The sequence below is a fragment of the Ylistrum balloti genome, unplaced genomic scaffold (genome assembly GCF_031769215.1).
Source record: "Ylistrum balloti isolate Yb309-2 unplaced genomic scaffold, AGI_CSIRO_Ybal_v1 Utg369990, whole genome shotgun sequence".
Taxonomy (NCBI): domain Eukaryota; kingdom Metazoa; phylum Mollusca; class Bivalvia; order Pectinida; family Pectinidae; genus Ylistrum; species Ylistrum balloti.
The window spans coordinates 76,069-102,697 of NW_026782073.1; the positions used below are offsets into that span (position 1 = coordinate 76,069).

The 26,629-nt window shown below is 34.6% G+C and overlaps 2 protein-coding genes across 6 annotated transcripts in view; both read right to left on the minus strand.

Moving 5' to 3' along the window:
• Positions 1-8,014, minus strand: part of LOC132547960 (glucose dehydrogenase [FAD, quinone]-like) — a 35,539-nt gene extending 27,525 nt beyond the window's left edge. The window contains exon 1 of the mRNA XM_060211778.1: positions 7,719-8,014. Within this exon, the coding sequence (XP_060067761.1) occupies positions 7,719-7,738 (20 nt within the window). The 5' untranslated portion in view covers positions 7,739-8,014. The remainder of the gene's footprint in view (positions 1-7,718) is intronic.
• A 6,038-nt stretch (positions 8,015-14,052) lies between these two features.
• LOC132547938 (rab-3A-interacting protein-like) overlaps positions 14,053-26,629 on the minus strand; it is a 38,043-nt gene continuing 25,466 nt past the window's right edge. For all 5 annotated transcript variants that reach the window (XM_060211743.1, XM_060211744.1, XM_060211745.1 and 2 more), the window contains 9 exons: positions 25,468-25,666; positions 25,218-25,313; positions 23,746-23,823; positions 23,010-23,261; positions 20,683-20,811; positions 20,177-20,256; positions 19,151-19,250; positions 18,455-18,521; positions 14,053-18,217 (listed from right to left, as the gene is read on the minus strand). In XM_060211743.1, the coding sequence (XP_060067726.1) occupies positions 18,147-18,217; positions 18,455-18,521; positions 19,151-19,250; positions 20,177-20,256; positions 20,683-20,811; positions 23,010-23,261; positions 23,746-23,823; positions 25,218-25,313; positions 25,468-25,666 (1,072 nt within the window). In that variant the 3' untranslated portion in view covers positions 14,053-18,146. The remainder of the gene's footprint in view (positions 18,218-18,454; positions 18,522-19,150; positions 19,251-20,176; positions 20,257-20,682; positions 20,812-23,009; positions 23,262-23,745; positions 23,824-25,217; positions 25,314-25,467; positions 25,667-26,629) is intronic.

Sequence of the window (26,629 nt, forward strand, 5' to 3'; positions counted from 1 at the left end):
GGTTATAACCCTTGCACTGCAATATTAAGCAGTTATATGTCAAATGTATTATTACATGTAAGGTCATAAGTCAAACATACCTATCTTAGCTGAAACTTCATATATTTCTATATTGAAAATGAAAACCAAATATCTATATGATCGGTACATTTTTTCTGACAAATCAACTTTCTCTTGTTGTTTTTGTCAACACTGTCGATTGTTTCTAATCCCTTTGGTGATAGGACCAGGAATTAATTTATAATAAAATATGATTAATTTTATTAGATCCAGAAAAAATGAGCGTTTATTCATCAGAAAATACTTTTCGTTCAAAAACGTCGAAAATCATCTTTTCAGTACTATGTTAAAGTTTTTCTGTACAAAATTACCTGTCATAACTGGAGTCGACCACATTTTGGCATCACGCACAGTTTACTCTCTACTTTGTTAGGAGTCTCGATTATACCACTGTGATAAATTCTTTCTTACTCTATGATGGCTCTTCAAGTATTTCAGAGTTATCTTTATATTTTATGGCCAGATGGTATTAAGAATTATTAAAATTATTACTTTGCACGGGCTGTTAGGGAGAAATGCATGTCAGTTAAGTACAGTTAGCTGTAGGTTAAAAATTCGTAAAACGAATGCGGCATCTAGAAATGGGTGGTATGACCTTGACACTTGGCAGAAATTCATTTGTTAGAGAAGGAAAGAATTTACTTACTACGAGAAACTGAACATTGTACAATACAAGTGTCTCACACGAGGAATGCATGCACGTGCACATATACATTTCAAGGTGAATTACACCTGACATAAGACTGGAGCATGACGCTTAACTACATTTTCATTCATTCTTTCTTCAACCCTTCGTTTATAGAACACAGAACATATGCTTCCGAAGATTTTACTCTCGTGTCCAGACATTCTGGTTAGCAAACAACAAAGACCGTTTGCATGTCCTTCTACAGGTACACATTGTCCGCAGTCAGTGGTATATCTACTTTACATCTATCAAGAATTCTCGTCATGTAGCATCTCCTGTACATTGTGTGGCATCACCCTAAGTCAGGTAATAGATAATGAGATCTGTTCAATAGCTACCATTCGTGCTGCGTTCTTGTCGATTTTCTTGTTCTTTGTGATTATATTGTTCTTTGAGGCTAGTAGATGACTTTTGACACAAATCAACCATACACTGGGTAAATACACGAGTTATTGGATACTATGGTAACATGGAATATAGGACCTGATGAAACGTTGTCTTTAGCCTATCTTGTTAATGTATTGAGACAAATCAGCTTCACAGTACAACAAACATGAAATATTATTCTGGCTTCCGTGGCTATAGTCAAATAAGGAAAAACAGAATGCAATAAAAATACTTCAGTTTGTTGTAATCGTCTATGGAATTTCTTGTTATATAATATTCTTCTGTAAAAGAATTCCTAGAGTTGCACAAAGCCTTGTTATAGCTTCACATGGAAGTGCTAAATGAGTTCGTTGTCCCCCTGTCTGTTAATCTATCCTCTTAACTTTAATACTTTAGATTTCTGTCCAACTGATCTTGGAGGAGGTGACGAGCTAGACTGAAATCTACGACAAGCGATGACTTGTAAATTATGATGATATTTTCTTGACGAAGACAATCCATGCTGTCACGTGTGATCTGGACGTGTGCGTAGCTAGCCGCTAACAGACATATAAGAGTTGAAAGACTAATGTGTCAGTGATAATGAAAGTAGGAAGCAGCAGCTAATGTCCTATCATATTGATAGCTTTTACTATCTTGTCCTTTTCGGTAATTTGAAAGTTCTCACGGCTAGGATACATTCCATGTATAATAACCATGAATAAGAGCAAGTGTACAGAAAGAGTAAGCGTCTTCCGCTTCACCGACAACACCCGCCTTGTAAATCTTGGTCAATCCGAGTAAGTTATACCACGTTATTTAAGGTTTTTAACAACGGAACCAACAGGTAAACTAGGGAGCATCAAACACGTCCAGCTTTATGTCCCGTGACGAAAATTTCTCGAAAATCTTTCTGTAATGACCGTTAAACTAACCCATACTTTTCCTCAACCTGCATCTTTCGAAACCCTGTGTTACGATTTTGTAAGTTGAAGACTTCTTGCAGAAAATCGTAAAAACCTTAGATATTCGACATGTATACACCATAGGTAGGGGATGCAGGGATATTTTTATTCGGAAATTGGAATTAGGTATTAGGTTCATGATTGAGGTAGAAATAAATACACATCATTTATAAGTTTGGTTGTAAGATAGCTTTTTCATTTCAACAATTAGTTATATTATATTGAAGTTAACTAAAAAAACACCTTTAACATCATACCGTAAACTATCATGTTTATATTAACTATATAAGATATACTATATACAGTGAGAAGACAAGATAGATAAATTAACGAGATGATATTGTAGTGATAAACGCCCTATGCCTACTCGTCGATCTCTGAGCAGTGAAGACCATGACACAGCTGCCAATGTTGTGTTATCGCTAGCTATTTATATGAGTCGTTTTCTCCCTTAGTCGTTATCACACTGCTAAGTAATTCACATCTCCCGCCAGTCTATATCAATATCTACCAGACTAAAAAATAACTCTATGTTCTTATTCCTACCACTATGATTAGTATATATACATCTGTTCAAATCAGTAAAAACTTACTTGTTTTCGTATAAACACCGCTGTTCATCAGGATACTGAAAAATGGATATTTTGTTTATTTTTTTGTTTCCATGGACACTTAATTGGTTTTAAATACACATTGCCCCAAGACACCTGGATGGTGTTGGTGAATACCGATAACAGTTGTCCGAGGCCATCTACCACCAGCCGTAAACTCACTTACGATACGTTACAGGGCGTCAGAAAACTAACACTATACTGTTATGCTGCCAATGATCCACTACATCCATCATTTTCGTGAATGTGCCACGGTAGATAGATCTCCTGCCTATCAAGTCGTCCAACAGGTGATAATAAACTTAAGGTATTCATTCTATTGCTACCAAAAAATCAACTGTTTGGCAACTTTGACTAAATCAACGAAAAAAACACTACGATGTTGCAGATGAATGAGTGATTGTGAGAAGATAGAGTTGAGAAGATTAATATTATATAAAACAAATGGGAAACGTATCGCATGTAGTTACACATAGCAGAAGCTTCGGTTCCATGGATAATGATATCATACATGTTTTGATAATAAAATATTTCGAAAAGACGCGATAAAAATTACATAACGGATCACGTGAACACATAAATAAATATTACTGAGAACCAGAATACACATAGGCCCCGTCTCTCTCTCTCTATCTCTCTCTCTCTCTCCCTCCCTCCCTCCCTCCCCCCCCTCTCTCTCTCTCTCTCTCTCTCTCTCTCTCTCTCTCTCTCTCTCTCTCTCTCTCTCTCTCTCTCTCTCTCTCTCTCTTTCTCGCAGATTTATTTACAACGTTTGAAGTTTTAGTAGAAATGAACATACGTTTTCTTGATATAAAGGTTCACTTCTATTTCCCATAATATATATCATTTATTTGTCTTTTTCTAATTACATATAGTTTAAAAATGACTCAGATTTACATACGTACTTGACGTTCTTCTGAAATTATCAGGTATATGATACTCTCTAAATTTATTGCACTATAGGTCTAATGCACTTCCTCATCTAGGTTTTGACATTTTTTCGATCCTTTTGGATTTTCCTCAATAGCCTCCTTGGTTTCAAACATATGACCTTAGCATCACTAACAAATCCTAGAAGGACGAAACAGTTGTTTGATTCTGTAGTTTAATTCACTATTTGGCACTTCTGATCTTACAATCTTTTGGCAATGTTTTGAATGTTTTATTTGTCAGTTTTTCGTGAGAAATGGCACTTAAACCAATTTAAGACTTTGCTAAAGGCTTACTGATAAAATAATGAAGGGGATGATGGGGATTTGTGCACTTCAGTATCTTCTATAAGGTATCTAAAATTTTTTAAAAAAAACCATTCCTTCAATATATTTGTAATATAGATGTAAATTGTAAAATTTAACTTCCTTGTTCACGTGGTCATATTCCTGACAGTTTATATCAGAAAGGGAGATTGGTTTCCGAAACAGTATACGTCTTCGAGTCCCGTTTACTTTACTTAGACGATATGAATCATACCTAAATTCTACCATTCCTGTGTTTATGGTTTATGTACTGTATATGTGCTGTTTAATTGTAACATCATCATAAAGTATCTAACATTTTGTTATCAGCCGTGTACTTGTGTGACCTGATAAATAATAATTGTGGGACTTGACAGATAACATGTAACATACATTTTGAGTTTCAATTTTTCTTTGTTTACTATAAAATTGGTATTTTGAAATAAAATACTTGAAGAAATTATGTTGTATAACATACATTTGAAACTAGAGACTTGGAATGGTAAAATATCTACTACAAAAGCATAGATAAATGTTGATCGGATTATGTAGAAATACGCTCTCAAAGTTAGAGTAGTGGCAATCAAATGATGATAATTTCATAAGGTGATGGAATTATCTCTTATAAAACCAGTGGTCAAACAAACACAGCCGTTGTTAAAGCTATAATAGTCCTATTTTTCGACTATAAAACATTTCCTGTGTTCATATTCAAGAAAAGTAACAAAATCAACAGTTATTATACATAGCAATCGATAGAATTGAAGAACAAAACGTATCTTTCAAGGCGAACACATTCGCAAGAATTTCTTAAAACAGCTTCAATCAGCAACCGTGCTCATAGTAACCGCTTGTCATGCTGTTAAACAAATTTGGCCTCGAATATATGATCGACAATTTCAATGGCCTGATTTAACTTCAAAATATATAAATAGGGCGGTCCTACCTTTCGTCCATGGCACTGCCTTCCTGGTGCCACAGCCTGTATGTGCTATGTGTGTGCCTTTCGATCCGTTTACTTACTACTAACCTTACCCTAACACAAGGCTGTATATTAATTGGTAGATGAAAGTGCTGTGAGGTAAGTAATAAGAACAGCATTTCATCCTCACATCAATAGAAACAAGATTGTATATTCTACTGCCAAGTACTATCTGCACATAGTAATACATTATTGTAGCGCAGTAAAAAAACGTACAAGTATGTAGTACTTACTACCAACGCTTTTGATTTAGAATATCTTAATCCAGCTTCATGTAACGAATACTGTTAGCATGTAGTGTAGGTTATGCATTGCTGTAGCAGATTAGACATACAAGATTGTTTCATTGCCTTTTTCTCAATAATTGAAGTATATGATTGGATTTCGATAATCTAAGGCTTGTTCCAAATATCATTTCGTGAAAGATGTTGACAACTGACAGATAAATTCATATAACAGTGTTTCGGGCGACGCATGTTGTTGAAAATAATCGGGCAGTTGTATGGTCGTCATAGTAATCTCATAGGGAAGCATTGTATTTCCTTGTACTTTATGAAGCCGGATTTGTTTGCTTTTTTGTTTTAGTTTTAGTTAGATATTACATAGTTTGATTGACCAAGATTTACGTGGCGATTGTCGTCGATGAAGCAGACGACTTCCCTTCCGGACCACTTGGTCTTATTTTCCTTATGTCATTTCAGGATTTTCTGTGTCAGTCTTCTTTGGTTACCCTAGTTTTATCGAATTTATGTTAACTCGAAGGAAGATTTGGTTAACATGTCGACATTTTCTTTGATGCTATGTGGTGTTTCTGGTTTCTGTCACCACTATTCTAGCCACTCCATTCCAGATATTGTTGCGTCTCAAAATCTCTTGCCGTTGTTTCTTGTTCGCTGACATTGTCCATTTTTTTGTGTCTCCTCCGTTCCTGCCACAGTCTATAGTTATGTGTATCTCCGCTTCTCATTTCTGACATTGTCTATTGTTTTGTGTCTCCTCCGTTCCTGCCACTGTCTATAGCTATGTGTATCTCCGCTTCTCATTTCTGACATTGTCTATTGTTTTGTGTCTCCTCCGTTCCTGCCACTGTCTATAGCTATGTGTATCTTCGCTTCTCATTTCTGACATTGTCTACTGTTTTTGTCTCTTTCGTTCCTGCTACCGTCTATTATTTTGGGTGTACTCTGCCTCAGGCGTTATCTATTGTTTTGTGTCTCCTCCGTTCCAGTCTTTTTCATTTTTAGTTGTGCGCTTCCTCAGCTCCTGTCCTTTTCTATTGTTTTGTCCTTTCCTGTCGTTGTTTATTATTTTGTGTTTTAACCATTCCAGTCTTTTTCATTTTATATTTTGTGCCTCCTCAGTTCCTATCCTGGTCTATCGTTTTGTTTCTATTTGGTTCCTTTTTTTTCTCACCTATCCTTGTTTCCTGTGAATTTCTATCTTTCTAATTCCTGTCCTTTTTGTTGCTTTTGGCATTTTACCAGTCCTTTGCCTTGTCTATTATTTGTTTTCCATTGTTGTTGTTTGAGTTTGTGTTCTGGCGCCATTGTGTTGTACATTGTAATTTCATGTTTTAATTCGAGAATGTTTATGTACATTGTAAGCTCCAGAAAGCCTTGCTGGTTACTCTTTATAACTCATTCTGTATTTCACCCACACAAAATCTCAAACGAGTTCTTGTATAAGATAATGTTATTAATTGTATAGTTACTGGACAGTATGATAAATGGTATAAAGAAATGGAAAATAAGAAACATTCTTGAAGTATTTTGTTAAGGTTTTTTTTGAAAACGCTTACATGAAAAGATGGTAGATTTCCGGTAGCTTATTTATAGGTACCTCATACAAAGATACACTAGCTGAGTGTACGAAAAAGCGAGATAATAGATCAAGCTCCCTGTCGAGAAAGGAGGTATGCGAGATTATTATCAAAATACAATGGTAAAACCGAGCAAAATGCAGGACAGCGATATATTCAAGTTATCATAATCAATTATACGCTTTCAAGCTATAATGATGTACATTAAACGCATTGTATCTGCACACTCGAGCACCTATGACGGCGCTAACGTTTAGCTGGCATACCATCGTATGTGTAAGAGATAATTGTAATTGGGTGAAGTGTATATAATTAGACAACCCACTGTGCTAGCCATGTAACACCATTTAACATATTCTACAGAGTATTAACAAGGTCAAAAACCTCATCGTAACATTTGATTTATAAATCCCTTCAAATTGTGTCTGTACTGGAGGTGGCTAACGGTTTAACATATTCAAACTGCAAGTAGCAAATAAGGATATATCGAACGATCTCAATTACAATTGCAAATAATGCGAATTCTCACAAATCGTGCACAAATACATAGTCAAGTGTTCGGTGCCAATGAACTGTCGAAGAAATGTATGATAGGGGCGAACGTTGGTGAGACTGAGATATTGTCATTTACTAACAATGCTAACAAACTCATTAAAGTGCAGTAAGACATATCTTGTCTACATGTCAGCATTTTGTTGAAATAGTCGTTACTTACATTGACAAATATATTGACATTTTAGACAGACTATTAATGCCTTATTCAGTTATTTCACTTTCTATAAGTCTGTTTGTGAAGCGCTTGGAGTAGATAGGCCAGAGTTGTCACCTTACATCCGGGTGACATTACGAAGGTCGTCACATGACTTTTTGTGTTACACATGTAGCATCACATTCCAATGTGTTGCAATAGCAAGGAGGCAGTATATTTTGGTAACAACGACCCAAACATCAAACCTTCCTCATCCCTTAAAATGTCTTTAAATATATTTTACCTGAAATCATCAGCCGTCATTGTTGTATCACATCCTTTTTAGCCAATCATCAGTATAGTTGCTCCTGTGTCCACACACACGAGTTTACTTCTATATATATAGTCCAACGTACGACATCACAAAGTACCTCACCACAAGTACTGTTCCCGGTACGTACTTCCGAGCTACCACACGTGCATTACACGTCCAGATTGTGGGAACACAGAGGTTCTACAGCGTACCTCCTTGTGTTATTGTGGCGAGGTTTCCTGATAGCATGTAGTGTTAAAAATACCCTCTTCTCCCCTCGCGTACAAAACAAATGTGTGCGTACTTGATATAACAGCGTCAAACAGCTACTCTCGGAACTCGCACAACCTATAAGTTCCTTCCTTTTATATACCTCTATAAAGATAGGCCGAGATTCTTTGATGGTAAAAAAATGTAAATTATTTTGCTATTTTTGTCTACAATTGTGTATAAGATACGGTGCCAGTGGATTGGAAGGCTTTTCTATGTTGTTAGCGCGGGAAGCTTTCATGAAGATATCATCTTCAGTATACAGGCATTAGTAAATTTCACCAACAGGTGCTGCGTTAGTCCGTTAGTATATCCCACAGTCTCCAATAACATATAACATAGCTGTAGTCTTAAGCGTGGACCGAAATTCGTGTGTTTAATGCTTGTCAATTATTTATTAAAATACTTTTTAATACGATTAATATTTCAGTAGTTTTTTTAAAGTAACCACGTAATAATTTTTCCTATTTTTTTCATATTTTAAAAGGTATCGACCAAATATATTGCGTTTCAGTTTTGCCTTGACGATGTCGCTCTGGTAACTGCCGCTTTTTTGAGAGATGATTTTGATGAAAACCTTTGGCAATGGTGATCCTATTAGTGATGCAAAATAAACAGTAAATACCTTATTGTTCTGAACATCGATAGTTTCCATTTCCTGGATTTTTTTTTCATTCTTGCGTCCAAAACCTGATTTAAAATGGTACGTGTTCGTATTGATGAATTTTCCTAGTGCTGTATTGTATTTTCTTTCTCTCTTCCTTTCTTTTCTTCCTTCCTTCCTTTCTTTCTTTCTTTTCTTCCTTCCTTCCTTTCTTTCTTCTTCTTCTTCTCCTCCTCCTTCTCTCCTCTCCTCCTCCTCCTCCTCCTCCTCCTCCTCCTCCTCCTCTTCTTCTTCCTTCTTTTTTCTTTTTCTCCGCCTTCTCCTCCTCCTCCTCCTCCTTATTCTTCTTCATCTTCTTCTTCTTCTTCTTCTTCTTCTTCTTCTTCTTCTTCTTCTTCTTCTTCATCTTCTTCAATGTTAACAGTTTTATACCAATGTGTTATCCGCAATATAAAGATACGCAGTTTGTCATCTTTAATATTGTCTAACTGAAACGTTATTGTCACCGCCAAGCAATCGAAATGTTACTTTGTCTACTAATACAAATGTTTAACATATGACCTATAAGCTCCCTAGCTAGATGAAGCTTGGCCTTCATTATCTGTGTCTTGAATAGTAATCGTAAGTATGAAACCAATTTTTTAGAGGCTTGCGTTTTACTGGCGCATTAAATATTAACATTTTGTATAACACACAGCATTTCATTCACTGATAATGTCAATAGAACATAATTTAAAGTGTGACGTTGTGATGTTTCGATGACTACATTGTCACCATTGTGAAGTGTACTAACACTGACGCACGAACTACACGAGATGTTAAGGAATCGACTTAGTGTTTTTGGAACATTATAGAGAAAAGTACACGATATGGTACAAATATACTATAGTCTTTTCCGTTATGATTTGTTTAACACTAGGTCAGAGATCATAGGTCATAGTTGTGTGTGAGTCTGGTGATATGGATGTGATTTTGTTTGCGCTTTTATCTTGTTCTACTACAACAATCGTTCACATCTGTTGAGCAAAGTTCGTATAATGCCCAACTTCTGGTGTAAGGGGTGTTGTGATTGGTAGTTGAATTATAAGTCTGTATACATCCTTTTCCTATAGACCAATACTTTGATAGTACCGTCATTTTTCTTTACTAAAAGGGTATCAAGGAATGGCATAGCGTCATTGATGTTTTTCTCGCATGTGATTTTGATGCTGCTGGTGGTGGTATCTACGGTATTAATATGCGCAGCTAAATTCTTCTGTGACCCTTTCTTGACTATTTCCAATATATCATCAACATAGAGCTTCCATAGACTAGACTTCCATTTTATGAAGGTCGTGGCTACAGCCTCTTTCACCGAGTGACCGAAGAATGACACTGGCCTACCCATAGCTGCAAGTGTCACACCATTGCTGATAAATTGTATCAGCAATACATGTTGTAAGAACAAATTCTATCACATCCGTATATGGAGATTGACCGGTCTAGCTCCAGGTGACTACTAATAACACACACAGTGCTTTGTCAGTTGGTGAGTCAGTGAAAAGAGACACTACATCGTGTGATATCAATTCCTGATCGTTTTGGATAAGTACCGTGAACATACTTTCTCCAAGATCTTCGAGTTTTTAATGTGATCATCTTATTACCTGTCAGGGGTTCAAAATGTCTGCTAGAGACCTGGAGACATTAAACCAATGGACCCCAGTATGGTCCACTAAGAGCCATAATAGTTCCCGTCTTTGTGAATATTGAGTATGCAATATATAGTAGGTGTGTGCACTGGGATACATGTGTCTATATTGTGATTCAGTGATCTCATTTTCTACCTTCAGTTTTGATCAGACAGGTACCAGACGCTTTTTTAACTTTTGGGAAGGACTATTCTTGAGTTTTTTCATGTTTGATTGTCAAGCATATTCACGTCTTCGTTCTCATATTCGTCAGTGTCCAAGTTGGCTGTGACTTTCCCCTTGTCTGCTGATAGAAGTATGATCGATCTGTCCTTGCTTAATTTTTCAAGTGCAATGCGTTCTTCCTTTGATATGTTGTTTACTGGTCATTTTGTAGATTTTAAGACACCTGTCCTTTGTGATCTCAGTTCATCAGTCTCACCGTAATTCAAGTTCTTACATGTCTGTTCTGTGACTACATTAAAATTGTCAACTGGAGTTTTGTGTGGACAATGGAATTATTTTCTATCTGTAAGCTAATGCGTCAGTTTTGTTATTAATATTGCATATTCTTTCCCTCGCTAGATCTTGCTGCACTTGAATAATGATAATACGGGCAATGATGGTATTAATTGGATATCTAATATTGAGATCTGAAGGTGTTATTTCCACGTCCCTACATCGCAGAACAAGGTGATTTCTGTGCCTCGCTACCTCCTTTTCAAGACTCTCAAACTATTACAATATTACTATACTACATATTTTGGACAACAACTTGTCCATTTTGAACTCGGATATTTCGGAACTTTTTCTCCGGGTAGCAATGTCATTTGAATAGAAGTTCTTATAACACAACTAGTAGAGGATTTGTTATTCCGCTAGAATTCTTGTTCACAGATGACCACATTACAGATATACTTGATTATATATAAACGTTTATATTAAGGTGTAAATGCATGTTTTCATGAACATCTGTGTATATCTTTATAATACCGCATGTTTATATGTAAATCTATATACTTCTATACATCTACAGTACCAAACATTTACCTATACATTAACGAAATTATATGTTTGCTTGCTATATTTATCGCCCCATGAACGGCAAGAATCATTATGTGGCGGGGTATCCTTGTAGTATAGCTGGTGGAAACATCGCTGAATAACATACGGAAGGCCCGTTACATGCTATCCTAAGCTATCAGGGTAAGGCGTCTTGCCCATGGACACAACAAGTCCGTATACACACGAATGTTTAAACTTTTGCTGCTTTATCTGATATTCAAGAATAAACAAGATGTAACATCTAGTAGACCATTAAATTTGTTGAAAGGTAGATTACCTTATAGTAATAAACATCAATACCATTATCTGACGGAAAGCGTACCATTGTCAACGTCTTTCGTAGCAACAGATCTGTATCAATGTATTTTTTAATATCCAACAGACATTCGACCTAGAAAAAATGTAACATTTTTGCACTTGTGTTATTTGTACAGTATTCGAGACTGCAGGTGGTAAACACAAATGGTGGACTTTAAGTCCTAGAAGAGTGCTGTAATCTGCATGTCGCGTTTTACAATATATACTTGTACTTGATGTTCTTCGGAACAGACGTATGGAGATCAATCTTATTGAATTATTGGGCTAGTAGACGTCCTTGTCTAGATTTTGACATTTCTTTGTCCATAAATTTTTATTTTCATTTTTCTCAGTCACCTCCTAAGTTTCAAAATATAGGCCTTAAGTATCACTGACAAGGTCTAAACAGCTGTATGATGCAGTCAAACTCATTAGTTACCTCTGCTGCATCTAATTCTAAATTTGTATTGAAACATGTAATTTACTTGTGTCTTTCGTACAAACTATACCACTTACAGCGAGTGTCTGACGACCGGTACACCAGTTAGATGTTGAGAGTTCTGAAGTGTCCCAATGAAAAGGTTAATTCGTCTACAGTTAGTAAGATGCTTTGTGTGTGGCACACTGCCGAGCCAAACCGATTACTTCAAGAGTGCAGATCACCAGGTCAGGTCAACCCTAATTATGCAGAGGATATCAACACAGTCAGTTGTTTACATATCACAAAGACAAAGCCAAACTGCTCTCTTAGATAGTTTGATAGAAAGCGATGACAACCAACATACGGCACTTACCATCATCACCTGTCTGTTTCTTACCGTTCACTATGCGAGAGATGAAGATATGAAAATCAGTAGATTGATATATACATGTATAGAACAGTGAGATCAACAAGCAATAATAAGGAACGTTAAAACTCCAATATATACCTACTACCCATGATTTGAAGCTATACAATTACAACCTTGTATTACCAATGTTTTGTATCTAGAGAAGTACAACTTTGTATTACCGATGTTTTGTATCTATATAAGTAAAACCTTGTATTACCAATGTTTTGTATCTATATAAGTAAAACCTTGCATTATCAATGTTTTGTATCTATATAAGTAAAACCTTGCATTACCAATGTTTTGTATCTATATAATCACAACCTTGCATTACCAATGTTTTGTATCTATATAAGTAAAACCTTGTATTACCAATGTTTTGTATCTATATAAGTAAAACCTTGCATTACCAATGTTTTGTATCTATATAAGTACAACCTTGTATTACCGATGTTTTGTATCTATATAATCACAACCTTGTATTACCCATGTTTGTATTTAACTACAACTTGTTTGACAATGACAACCTTGTATTCCCCATGTTTTTATTTAACTACAACTTGTTTGTAGTTATACAATGACAACATTGTATTACCCCACGTTTGTATTTAACTACAACTTGTTTGTAGTTATACAATGACAACATTGTATTACCCCATGTTTGTATTTAACTACAACTTGTTTGTAGTTATACAATGACAACATTGTATTACCCCACGTTTGTATTTAACTACAACTTGTTTGTAGTTATACAATGACAACATTGTATTACCCCACGTTTGTATTTAACTACAACTTGTTTGTAGTTATACAATGACAACATTGTATTATCCCATGTTTGTATTTAACTACAACTTGTTTGTAGTTATACAATGACAACATTGTATTACCCCATGTTTGTATTTAACTACAACTTGTTTGTAGTTATACAATGACAACATTGTATTTGTCATTGATTGTAGTTCTAGAATTACTTCCATCTCCCATGTACAGAATCTATACAAACACGTTTTGTTACCAATGTTTTGTAATTATATCTTTGTAATTATAAAAATTAATCGTTTGTCATGTAGTATGTCATTCTGCCAAGGAGCAAAACTTCTGTGATATTTTTAGAATAAATTTTGTTTCAGAGTGTGTTTCGGCGCCTATATTAGCCAGACATAAGTGTTATGAATCAAAAGCTGTAGTAATATGGTTAGTGTTGGCAGGTTATTAAGGAAGACAAGCAATGTCTACAATAAGTAAATAGGATGGATTGGAATCTGACCTCAAGATTTGTATTACACTTCTTAATTAAAGATTTCCACAACACATATCCATGTTTAAGGATGAGGTCATAAACATTACTGATAAGTCCTCGTATCATAGGGTACTTATCACTCGGGTGTCTTTTGTACAACCTTTGTAAATGAAGTTCCAGTAACATTTGTAGTTGTGGAAATATGGAAGCATTTTCTCAGTCAAACACCACACAAAACCTATTGGAGGAAGTGTGTACACATTTCAGTGTGTACATCTAAGTAGAAAATATGTACTTCATATTCATAACAAAACTTCATTGAAGTCATTGAAACTTAAAACAGATGTGCTTGTTGTAAAATTTATTTATTTTACAAATAAAGAAAATGTACAAGTATGACATTAGACAAACTTTTTACACAAAGAAACATTACTGAATTTGATCTCTGGACACAGGAGTGCACTTTTCTCTGGACATAAAAGTGCACCTTCAGGACAAATGGGATATGGTTCACATCAAAAACTTTAACAGAAGCAACTAAAACTATACAAACAATCTGTTATGGAAGAATCAACAGTTAATCAAATGGAGTAAGTCAATATGTCCAAAACAAAACTTAAAAAAAGAAAATCTAATCCATGTTCAATATTCAGTTTTGATACTATAAATCTACTCATCTCCACCTTACACCGTGTAAAATTGAATACTGTTTACATCCCCAGTAGGCAACAATAATCATCTTTTAAAAGATAACAATTTAATTCACTATTTGGTGAATTTGAACATACATAAACATGTGAAGTATATTTCTCAGTAGGTGGGTTTTGATGCACGACGTGTACGTTAAGTTCTCATAACACAATCATATATCTCTGTAATAGTTAAACATTATAATACAAATGACACAACTGCAGCCATCAATGATGACTGAACCACTCAATAATGTCTAAGTGATTATGTGTAGCTAATGAAATTTATATCAGTGAATACTGTCTGGTTAAGTCTCAATTTTATGCTACATCCTTTAGATAACAAGAACATCCTTACCCACCATACAGACACAGTAAGTTTATATCTTTACAACATACTGTAGATTCTGTTCTTAGAAATAATCTTGTTCCTTGTTTTTCACAATGGCACAATTCAACAGGATAAGAAAACAATGTATATTGAAGTTTGCATATACTCTGCTTTTAGTACAGGAGCTTAGGAATTTTTGGCACAATTTGTACTGCAAGTCTTCTGTTCTTTAATAAAAATAACACACAAATCCAACTGTAAACCTTTTAACATCCTGAGGTTTTCTTATAATTAGATATATATATAAACTATGGTTATATATAAAATCCAAAATTTCGACAAGATTTCTTTATCTGTACAAAATAATGCAAGCATATAACAGCAGATATGAACCAGGTCATGACTAGGGTTAAAGTAGTCAAAAACTCACCTTGTTTTTAACATGGCTTCTTTGTACAAATCATAGCTTGTTGTATATGATACCAATATCCTGTCCCTTTGTTTAGGACAAAATTTATCATTACTTCATGGTTATACATTTATGATAAATCCTCCATTTAGGCTGTTTGTGCATTCAGACTGGCATATTAAGTGCAAACCATTTGAGACACTAGTGCTTTATCATACAGCCTTTCTGACATATTAATTATAATAAAAACAGAACATTTGAACAGGTTCATTTACCTGTTACAGTAACATTGTTATTATCAAGTCACATAATTCAATAGGTGCAGCTTATATTTGTTTATGAAATTGAAAATAACAATGTTAGTTCCTACAAGTTGGAAGCATGACAAATTGATAGATGTGTCTTTGTGTCAGTTACAATAACTCAGTCTAGGATGAAACATTTCTTTAACAGCTTTAGTAGAGCTACAGGTATCCCTGGTTAAAATCTTTGTACAAATTGGTTACATGCTATATCTGTCCGTCACTTTCATGAGGTATACACAGGATAACAGCACAATGGCTCATACAGCTTGTTATGGTCAAATATTGCACTTTATTGTCATACTTATTAATACTACTGTAAACTTGTTGCATCAGTGAAACACATTTTCTTTGTGACAGCATTTCATAAAATGAATATAGACAATATACTATACATAATTTTAGTTGCAAAATATACAGATTTATCACTACATACTTTGATCAATCATAGTCTTACTTACTTAATTTACATGTGATCTTAAATTAGGTGCTGAGATAAGCATGTGAATCATTAACACAGTGAGTATGCTATTTCTAAAGATGAAATTCATTGTACAATGCAACATTTCTGAAATCTTAAAGATCCTTGTGATAGAGTGCGAGTATGAATAATTCTGATCCTAACTATCCTACATTATCAGTGTTGATCAACAGTGTATCAATAAATCTCACACAGAAATGTGTAATTAATAGTACATTGTTTTGTGTTTTGAAAAATGAAAACAAAAGTAAACATGATAGGCATGCTTTACTAAGATAAACTGTAAGTGGAATATTTATTTCAACAGTCGTTTCTGTCCTGCTACCTAGTCGTTCCCGTGATCTTTTTGTGAATGGAAACTGATCAGGCAGGATATGGCTTCCCCTGGCTAAAAGTCACACTATTTGTTGATCAAAATGACATAGGAATGCAGCTTCATAGTGTCAAAGAGAGTAAATTGAGACTAGGTAAACTGGAATGAATCATATGAATTGATTTCATAGATCCAAGATTTATCAATAAGGAATGGAAACTTAGGAATCAATTTGTTTCTGTGAAGTTTGAAAATATAAACTACTGTTTTCAAATATGAAAGTGATGGGAAAACTTCTCCAAATTTGGATCTTTCAGTGTTCTGTAAAACCAAAACACCTTAATATTTTCTGATAATTTAACAAAAGCACTTTCACTTTTATCTAAAACAGAGATTAAAATGTCAACACACGTGTGTATATATATATGTATTTACATTATAACAACGACTCTATACAGAAGTAAACAAGTCTGAGTATTAAATCTCTACAGATATCTACAGTCACTCACACAGAAAACAAATCACACTTATCAACACTGGCCTGACTTCTAAAACAACTCGTAGAAATACATTTCTAAATGGAATTACATGAACTTTCTTTCTTTTAAACAGTAATAATGTATTTTCCAGATATTTCTGAAAATATTTCTATGGAGCAAAATGGACTGTGTTACAAAGCCTTTTTCTTTTACTTGTGACAAATCTGGAAACCTATTATTAAAAAATCAGGTCTGCTTTTATTTTTTAAATCAGTCTTTAAATATCTAACTTCTGCTTTAATGTATATAAATAATGTAAAGAAGTTGAAAAGTAATTATGAAATTAAGTAATAGTAATGACACACTTCCTATAATTGTTTTCTACATTTACCACAAACATCTCCACAACAAACCTTACACACCAATATATAAATGTTATATACACTCTATAGATATATTTACAAATTATCTCCCTTTACTTACATACGAGCAAAAGGGAGATAAACTTTAAATCATGGAATTTATAGCACTGTATGTCAGACTCTGTTCTGAATTCACATTTATGTCCTCAGTTTAAATAGTTAAGCTGAATACAACTAACACACTTCTATACATGTCTGACACATACTCAACCACAAAAATAAAAACTGATTCAAAAAACCAGCAACGAATCATACAACTGTGACAGTTCAAAACAAAATATTAATAATCTGGTGTATCACAACTGTGTTTAAAGAGAAAGCTGTCAGTTTAAACATGATGGCAAACACACTTTAACACTATCAGGGTCACAACCCTCTTGGCAAATAATATCTGATTCATGAACTTCAAAATCAAGGGTGACAGGGTGTTTTTATAATCAATTATTTTGTATAGATATGACATCTGTATGCATTTAGATGACGTTCTCTGTTATATTTGAACATTATTTTGAATGTAAAACTGAATCAGAAACTATAAAATACTTATCAAAAGTGAAGAAATATCCTGGGATTTTAGCATTTTTCATGATATGGCAATTATCAGGCAGACCCAATGAAATCGGGCGAGATGGTAACACCACACTATGAAATGCTGAGTCTCAGGTTCAGTCTAACTGATATCATAAGGAAAATGAAAGATTTATCTCCCTTAGAGGTGCATGCTATAAAGATAATGCAGTGGATGTAAAACTGCCCTAGTGGTCCCCATCAACTTTTAACATTTTTAGTCTTCAATCTCTCCAGCTGGGAGCTAAACTGAATGGCAGCTGAACTGTCCCATTGACATTAACTTAAAACAACATTAGAAAACACATTAAAAATCCTTGTATTCTTACTCTACAACAATGTCCATTAAATACAACCTCTCACTTTTACATGTATAACCACAAACATTCACATTTTCATAAAAGACTGGCAAGTAAACTGCTACTAACATTAAAACCAGGACTAAGATCAGGAGTAGCCAAGTCTTGCGAGGGCCATCTGCTTACGGAGTCGTGAAATTTCATAAAATGCTTCCTTATCTGAAATCAAAAATTCAAAATCAAATGAAGGACAACAAACACAGAAATGTGAACCCACTGTTTTTTTTACATAAGTAAAAACACTATTATCAATTTAAGCCCTTAAATTAAGGATCTATATAAAAACATTTTACAGACGAGATTTATTTTTAAAATTGTTAGAACAAATTTATATCAATATTCCCTTTAACCAACAGTTCAATATCAGGCATCGTATTCTGTGTGTTCAGTGCTTACTTTCACTTTTGACGAGTCCTTGGTTTATGTATCTGATGTAGGTATAAAAATCACAAACGGAAGCAATCTGAAATAAAAAAAATGTAAGATGTAATTCCACAATCAATCAAAACACTTACAAAATTTCATCTGATAGTTTGGATACTCAAGATATGTACAGACTAACATTATAGATCATGACTCTCCCTGGGTGGATTGAACAGTTTGCTCATCCAGTTGCTGTCAAATGTGAAAACATGGAAAAAGGGAGTGTTAAAATGACAATATCATAAGACTTGCTGTCAGACTTCATACACTCTATTTCCAGATTATTCTTTTTTGATGAATCTCAATCTTGGAACTGTAGATGGGTTAAAAATAGATAAACTTTTGTATAGATTTAATGTCCAATTTGCATGTTTTCCCAGTTTGAATTACACATTAAAACATGGAGTTACCGTAAAGACAATAATTAAGATACAACGTGCATTTTTCACAAACATTGTGTAATAAACATCTCTGTGATACACTGTACATGTCATTGTCATATTTTAACATTTATCTATTGTTTATCAATTTGTGATACTTCATTAAAATTCAACTGACATCACAATTTCAGGTTGGTGACAACAGATCTGATGTCATTGCCTAAACACAACCAAGCATTACCAGATCATATGAAATATTTAGATTGAAGACAATCCACACAGAACTTACCCGATTTCTACAGAGTTGAGATATGGAGTACCAGGTGATATCCTCTCCAAGTTTTATCTTATAATTACACAGCCTGTTGTTTTCTGTGAGGCAACATCTCCTGTAAACAAACAACACTTTATCAGCTGACCTTATATTACAGTGTTGACAATAACACTAATTCTGTTGCAATGCAAGTATTTAATATAATGTATTTCAAACCTAAAATTAAGTCATTCACTTTAACACGACTTAAAGAGTTGAGAACATAACATAACAAAGAAACAAAATTCTACTTTTATATCATGATGCAAAGGTTATACTCTGTAACACTAATCAACACTAACACTAGTGTTTATCAGTCCAAAGGCCTATAACTCCATACATAAAGACAGACAATCAGAATTTAATATGTCATACACTGACAACAATATCAACATTGACACTAGTGCAACTGAAGGTGATAAAGTGCATAAGAATGACCATAACTCTGAATAGAGATCAGACCCCTGTTATCATTCAAAATCTGATAAATCAGGTGACTGAGATGAGTAACAATAACCAAGTGCTATAACTCTTTATGTGGTAAGGTAAGAGATGTCTGGGTCCTTTGTCTATAATATAAGCCTTATGCCTGAGGCTTTAGGAGGTAATAAGAAAATCACACCCGTTTCTGTACATATTTAAGTCGGTGCCAAGGTATCTGGCTGGGTAGGGCTTGATATGCCCATGACTCTTGATTTTAGTCATAAGTGCAGTGAAATATCAGTGTATTTTGGCACTTTGCCAAAGTAATTTTAAAATGCCAAAAAGATTTCATTTTTTCCTTGCCACTGATGGCAACTCACAGTGCGAGCCCTGAATCATGTCCGAGACAAGAGTACTGTAACACAAACGGAGCCTAGGAGGAAGCAAATATCACCGATAGTTCTGTGAAGGGACTAATGAGTTGCCATATCAAAAAGTAAGACCTTTAGGAACTGGTCCCTAATTCAGTACATAAAGTAGCCAATGTTGAATAAACGCTAACAAACTATAAAATTTTACCTTGGGTAGGAGCTGTCACCAGGAATAGGTTCAATCGTAAGCGTATTGTTTTCTACACAGTCTTTCACATTTTCGGACAACTGAAATCATAATTGTACAAGTAATAAATATCGAGAGGCTGCAAAAAGCTGGTTTCTTTCTGTTAATGTACATCATTATGGAAGGTGTGCACAAATTTTCAAGACAATTTGAATATCTTCAAAAGACTTCGTACCAATATTCAAAATCTTACAAAAGTGCAGCACTTTTCTTACAAGGGACATAACTTCTCCAAATTTTAATTTTAGTTCTACACTTTCAGGTCAAACTATATATCAGATTTATATGGTTGCTGCAGATAATATATTTTTCCAGAACCTGACCTAAAGACACTGATGTCAAACAAAACAATACTCTAGCTTTTCTTGTCTCTTGCAAAAAGGCCCAAAACAAATAATGACACGCCAAAATAAGTCAACAACAACTACATACATTGCAGACTTAGAAGACTTATGACAAGTCTTTACCTGTTTATTGGCAAAGTTGAGACAGGGACTGATATCCTCCATATACATCCTAGACAGGAAGTTTGTGTCCTTGGACAAGCGTGGATTCTTCCTCCACATCACAAACTCCTCAAAGAATACAGGATCAATCTGTAATTAAATCATATCACTCTGAAGTTCCTCTGTATGATATAAACATATTATAATGTGTTACCAAAACAAGAGGGTCAATAGGCCTGCATCGCTCACCTGGTATTTGATATTTATCTAAAATACCTTCAATGTTCATAACAAACACATTAACATGTACACCATTGGCATTCGAAGTGGGCATATCCAATCAATTTTAATCAATTTCCACAACTAACTTCAGCCTTAGCCCTCACTTCTTAAGAGTGACAATTATGACCTGGCTTAAATGTAAATGTCATTTTTATGTTTTTAATTTTTTGTTCTCAAAATTTGTCTGGCTTTGACCTAAAATCTCATTTTTACACGGTATCATGATTCTCTACTTTTTCGTCTACGAGTAGATATCTGTTACAGGTTTTGTCAAATTTGACCCCTTCGACTGTGAATATAGTTCAAGGTCATTTGTTTGAAAACTTTGATGAGATTCATCCAAGAAACTTACCAGCCCAATATCATGCTAGGTCTTTTGTTTAAGCAGAAGAAATAGTTTGAAGGTTTTGACAAATTCAACCCCTGTGACCTTTGATAAGTTTCAAGGCCATTTTTTTTTTTTGGTAAATTTTTGTATCCAAGAGACATACTGGCCAAATATCAAAATCAGAAGGAGCTATTTCAGAGGTTTAATAAATTTGACCCCCATGACCATGAATAGAGATCAAGTTAATATTTTTCACAGCCATGAGCTTCAATCCAAAGACCTAACACGAAATATAAGGTTTCTGGTTTATGACAAAACGTCTTTTTTTTTTTTTTTTTTTTTTTACAAATTTGACCCTTGTGACCTTGAGTGTGGTTCAAGGTCATTTCTTTATGCAATTTTTAGTTTAACTTCAACCCAACCACTCATCAACCAAATATAATGCTTCAAGGCCTTTTGCTTAAGTAGGAGAAATCTTTACATGTTTGTATCAATCTTATTTATCCATGTGACCTTGTATATGTTTTGAGGTCATTTCACAAATTTTATCAGGTTCAATCCAAGAGCATTACTTGCCCAATATTATAATAATAAGAAGAAGTTTGATGGTTTCAACAAATTTGACCTCCCTGTGACCTTGAATACAGTTCAAATTCTTTTCTCTTCGTAAATTTTGTCAGGTTTCATACTTGGATTCAATTAGCCAAAAAATCATGCTTCCTGGCATTTTGATTAAAAAGAAGTTATTTAAAGGGTAACACATTTGAGCCCTGTGACCTTCCATAATGATCAAGGTCATATCATTCATCTGGGCCTTTTGGTTGGTCAGATGAAGTCATTTCAAGCTTTTGAAAATTTGATCCCTTTGACCTTGAACATTGCCCAAGGTCATTTCTTTTCACAAACTTGGTTGGGCCTCATCCTAGGAACCTTTCAGCCAAATATCATGCTTCTGGGGGATTCAGTTAATCAAAAGAAGTTGTTTTAATGTTTAAAGAAATGTGACCTCTGTGACCTTGAATAAGGGTCAAGGTCATTTTATTTTATTATTTTTTTTTATTTTATTTGAAACTGTGTAACTAAACCCCATTTATCCCCAAACAAAATTATTAATAAGTGTCTGCTTTTCCTACTGAGAAATAACTGATGGACTGCCTTATTAAAATTCTGAGTAATCAGATCATTTTTATACATATTTCATTTATTAAAGATAAAACTTCAATCATACAATGACAAATGACCTGGTCCTGTATGTGGGTATATATAAATACTATAAAATCATTTCAGAGTTATTTCCCTTTCATAAGTTGATTCCCTCATGCAAACAGAAACATTTTACAGTCTGTTACATGTATTTGACAATACCAGTGTAATCTATCAAGCCAATATTTAGCACACTTCTTGAGCTGAACACAATGACATATCTGGTGGAGATGCTATGGAGGACAGGACTAAATAGAACCCTCTGGGGAGGACATCATTGACCAGCAGCAGTGCTATAGCCTGGCTTTTAACACCATGATAATGGAGATGCCTGAAGCCTGAGTAATTCTCTGGGGAGAGAATGCCTGAAGCTAACTCCTATCTGTATAATTTGTATTGATGATCTGATAATAAACCTGCACATTTAGATAGTTCATATTGATTATTTATTTTCACATCATGCATGAAGAATGATGAAAAAGAGACAATTTATCTATCATTTCTATGCTACTGTGAATTCCTATTCATAACTTACATCACTACATCGGTCATTCTTGGCTTCCTGCTGAGCCTGTACTTCCTGTCTCGCTTCACGAGTAAACTCATGGTGGCTGGTTGACCGCCGATGTGTCTTCCAGAACGGTTTGCTTGTCTTCTCCTTCTCCTTTTTATTAGTCTCAGGTTTGAGAGTGTCTATCTGGGGGTGTAGATGTTTGTTGGGAGAGCTGGGGGTTGATGTCAGGACTAGCTGTTTCAAGGCAACAACCTCTGCCTCCAACACCTCAATCTGGAGGATATAAATATAAGTTTACTTCTCGTAAGAATTAACAAATTCAGTAATTTTATAAAAAAAAATTTGTAACAAAAGATGTAACCTTATACAGTCTACAAACAAGACTTGTTGACAAGGAAACGCAAAAGTGGTCTGACTTTCCAAGGAAACTGAAGTACTCCAGGAAAACTGTGGTTGAACAAAGCACCCCATACCTTTTCATGTTCAATTATGTTCAATTTGGGAAAAGAGGCTAAGTTACCTAGTTGAAAGAAGAGTGCATTACCACTGCACCATCTATCCATGATAACATCTTTATTTTACCTAAATAGTCTGACAATACTTTAATGTCAAAGCTAAAGTTATTGTAACTTATCATGTCTTTCAGCACTGCTGACACTATATTGTATAAACAAAACATGTTATTTTGTTCACAAATAACATTAAATATCCGTGTTTTTAGAAGTCAGTGGGAGGTTCTGTGATACACATTACTTACCTTTTCTGTGGCTTCTTTAAGGAGTTTCTCAGAATGCATTCTTTTTAAATTGGCTTCTTGGACCATATTATTTGCTTCCTGTCGACATAAAAACGATGATTACGAATAAAGATACGAGTGCTAAAATCTCTGTCCAAATAAATGGAGGATACATTGCGGGTGTCTTATGCAATAAGCTATATTTTGGCAAGGGTATAGAAAGAGAAAGGTGACAAGCCAATTTTGGTCTTTCTGTCCTGAGCCAAAATGAGGCTTATATTCTTAGACATTGACCATGTATTCTGTTTATCCTGCAACACTGATTGACAATCCAGCCTATCAAAACCTCTTAAATATCTGCTTTAGGCCTAAATAATAGCTCCACAGAGAAATCAGGTTCAAAACTTAAAGGATTCCAAAGTATCATATTTTGCTTAATTTTCATCAATAAAGTTGTTCATTAAAACCACACAAATTGCTTATCATAACAGTCATTTATACCATATTCCAGCAAATATCAGCTAAAATATGTTTGGTAGTGAGTCTTAAAATTATTAATGTGACATGATAAATGGGGATAGTGTTGGGGTGATTATCTAACCAAAATGTGAAGTGAAACACAGTTGCACTTTGATGATATATGAGCTCATAATTTCTACATTCTGTGTTCAGTATACCAATCAATTGTGATACAGAGTTGGGGCCTCATATTGTATCAGCTGGTGTGAGCATGATATGACAAGAAACCATGAAAGAAAACTCAATGAAACCAATCACTTATGATGGTCATTTACAGCTCGCTTCCCGCAGCATTTACCATCAATGAGAAGAGTGACAACATGGAGTAATTACTGGGTCACCAATATCACTATCATGAATAAATAATTAGGCATACCATTGGAATTGTAAGTGAAACAAAAACAGAAAGGGTCTGAACATTATTGTTTTTACTGAAAAATCACATGTTCAAACTACCCGCCTATTTGAGTGACCAGAGGTTTTGCATATGTGGCAGGTGTATTCCGAAAAAGGCAGGATAAAACAGAATAGATATGTTAATATTCTCTACAAACAAAGACATTGCTCTACAGTATCTCACTTCCATCTAATTATCTAAATCTAAATTTACTGCATCGATCAGTTTAAAATTGTTTATAAACAAATGTCTTTGTTTACAATAACCTATCAGAAGCTACAGTACAGAAAAGAATAAAACAATGGTGATCTCACAATCAAAATCTAACAATCATCTGAATCCATTCATGAGTCCATTTTTTTCTTTATTTTTGTTGTTTTTGTTGTTTTTTTATTAAAGTTTCAACATCTAGAACCTCAACTCATCAGCTAGTTTTTTTAAATACAGCAAGTTTGTAAGAATACAGACAAATGGAAAAGAAGAGATCGTTAAATTTTATTAACAATAATATCCATTACAAGAAATGGGTGTATCCTAAATTATGATTGAAAAATATGCCATAAATTTAAATTCTCACCTCAAACAGACAGGCAGTGAGTTCTTCCAGCTCCTCACCCATCTGGTCTCTCACCTTCAGCAGCTTCTCACACTCCTCATCCCTCAGCTTCAGTTCCTGTAGATAAATATATCATATGCAATTCATACAAATATCCTTATATGTTCATTCCCCAACTTCAGTTCCTGATGACAAATATTCTACCAGGCAATGGTTTGATATTAAATAGATACGGTAGCAATAGTTTGATATAGCTGTCAACTGTACTCACATCCTGGGCCTTCTGTAGTTCCTCTTGTAAACGAGAGAAGGCATGTTCTTTCGCATTGGCCATTGTTTGACTCCGCCTTCGTACAGGCTCATTGGGAAGGACTTCGGACATGGCATGTCGCAACTCCCCACGAGCGCGCACGTTGGCCTGCCTCAACTCGGTTGTGTCACTGTTGATGTAGGTGGTCTCATTGTCAGGCCTGTGAACAGAAGACACATCATCAACACATAATATACACTATACAACACCTAATAGGGACTAGAGCTGTAAAATATCACACCACACTTATACTATAGTGCTATATTTTGTGGTTGATGTTAAGAAATAAATGAAATTTGTGATCATATTTCATCTTTGAAGAGACATTTACATGATTTGCTTACATAGGTTTCTTCCTTATATTTCCTTACAATATTTTCACTGCCGTACAGAAACACTCCCTAAATGAACACTAATAAGGAAAAGTAATTACATTCATGAGGCAATAAATGCAATTGGATCAGCATCATTTCATCTCTATCTACTCATCTACCTTTGATAAGATCATACAAAGTTGGTACTAATAGTGACAAAATAGGAACTTAAGACCACTATTATCAAAAGGTAATTATATTTACATCACCAACAACTACATTAAAATGTAAACATACCTATTGAAGAGAAGATTTAGAAAGCTTCATGCAATATGGTTGAAACCATTTCACATTTTACCTGCTTCATTAACATTTAAATCTGTTTATTCCCAATATGTCAGTCTGTTTAAATCATTCCCCATCCCCTTGTCATCCACTACAGTAACATGTATCATTCTACAATAAGTTTATGCTGAGACATGTAAAGAACTAAGGCCAATGTATGTCATTTTAACTTTAATTTCCCTTTAACATCTATACAAGTATTGATGTCTGCCTCAAGGTAAAAGCTATTCCCTACCTTAATGTTTTTACAATCCTATATAAACATACTTATGAAGGAAGGCCCTCAGTGCTGTATACTAATGTACCTGCTTAAATATGTATAGGAAGACAAGAAATGGCCACATCAAAAATATCCTGGTACATACACTGTATTCTCCCCCTCGGTATCACACCAAGTGACGTTAGTAAACTAACCTCTCACCCCCTGTAGGTGTAAATGTGGCTGTGTACCTGAGTAACAGGTA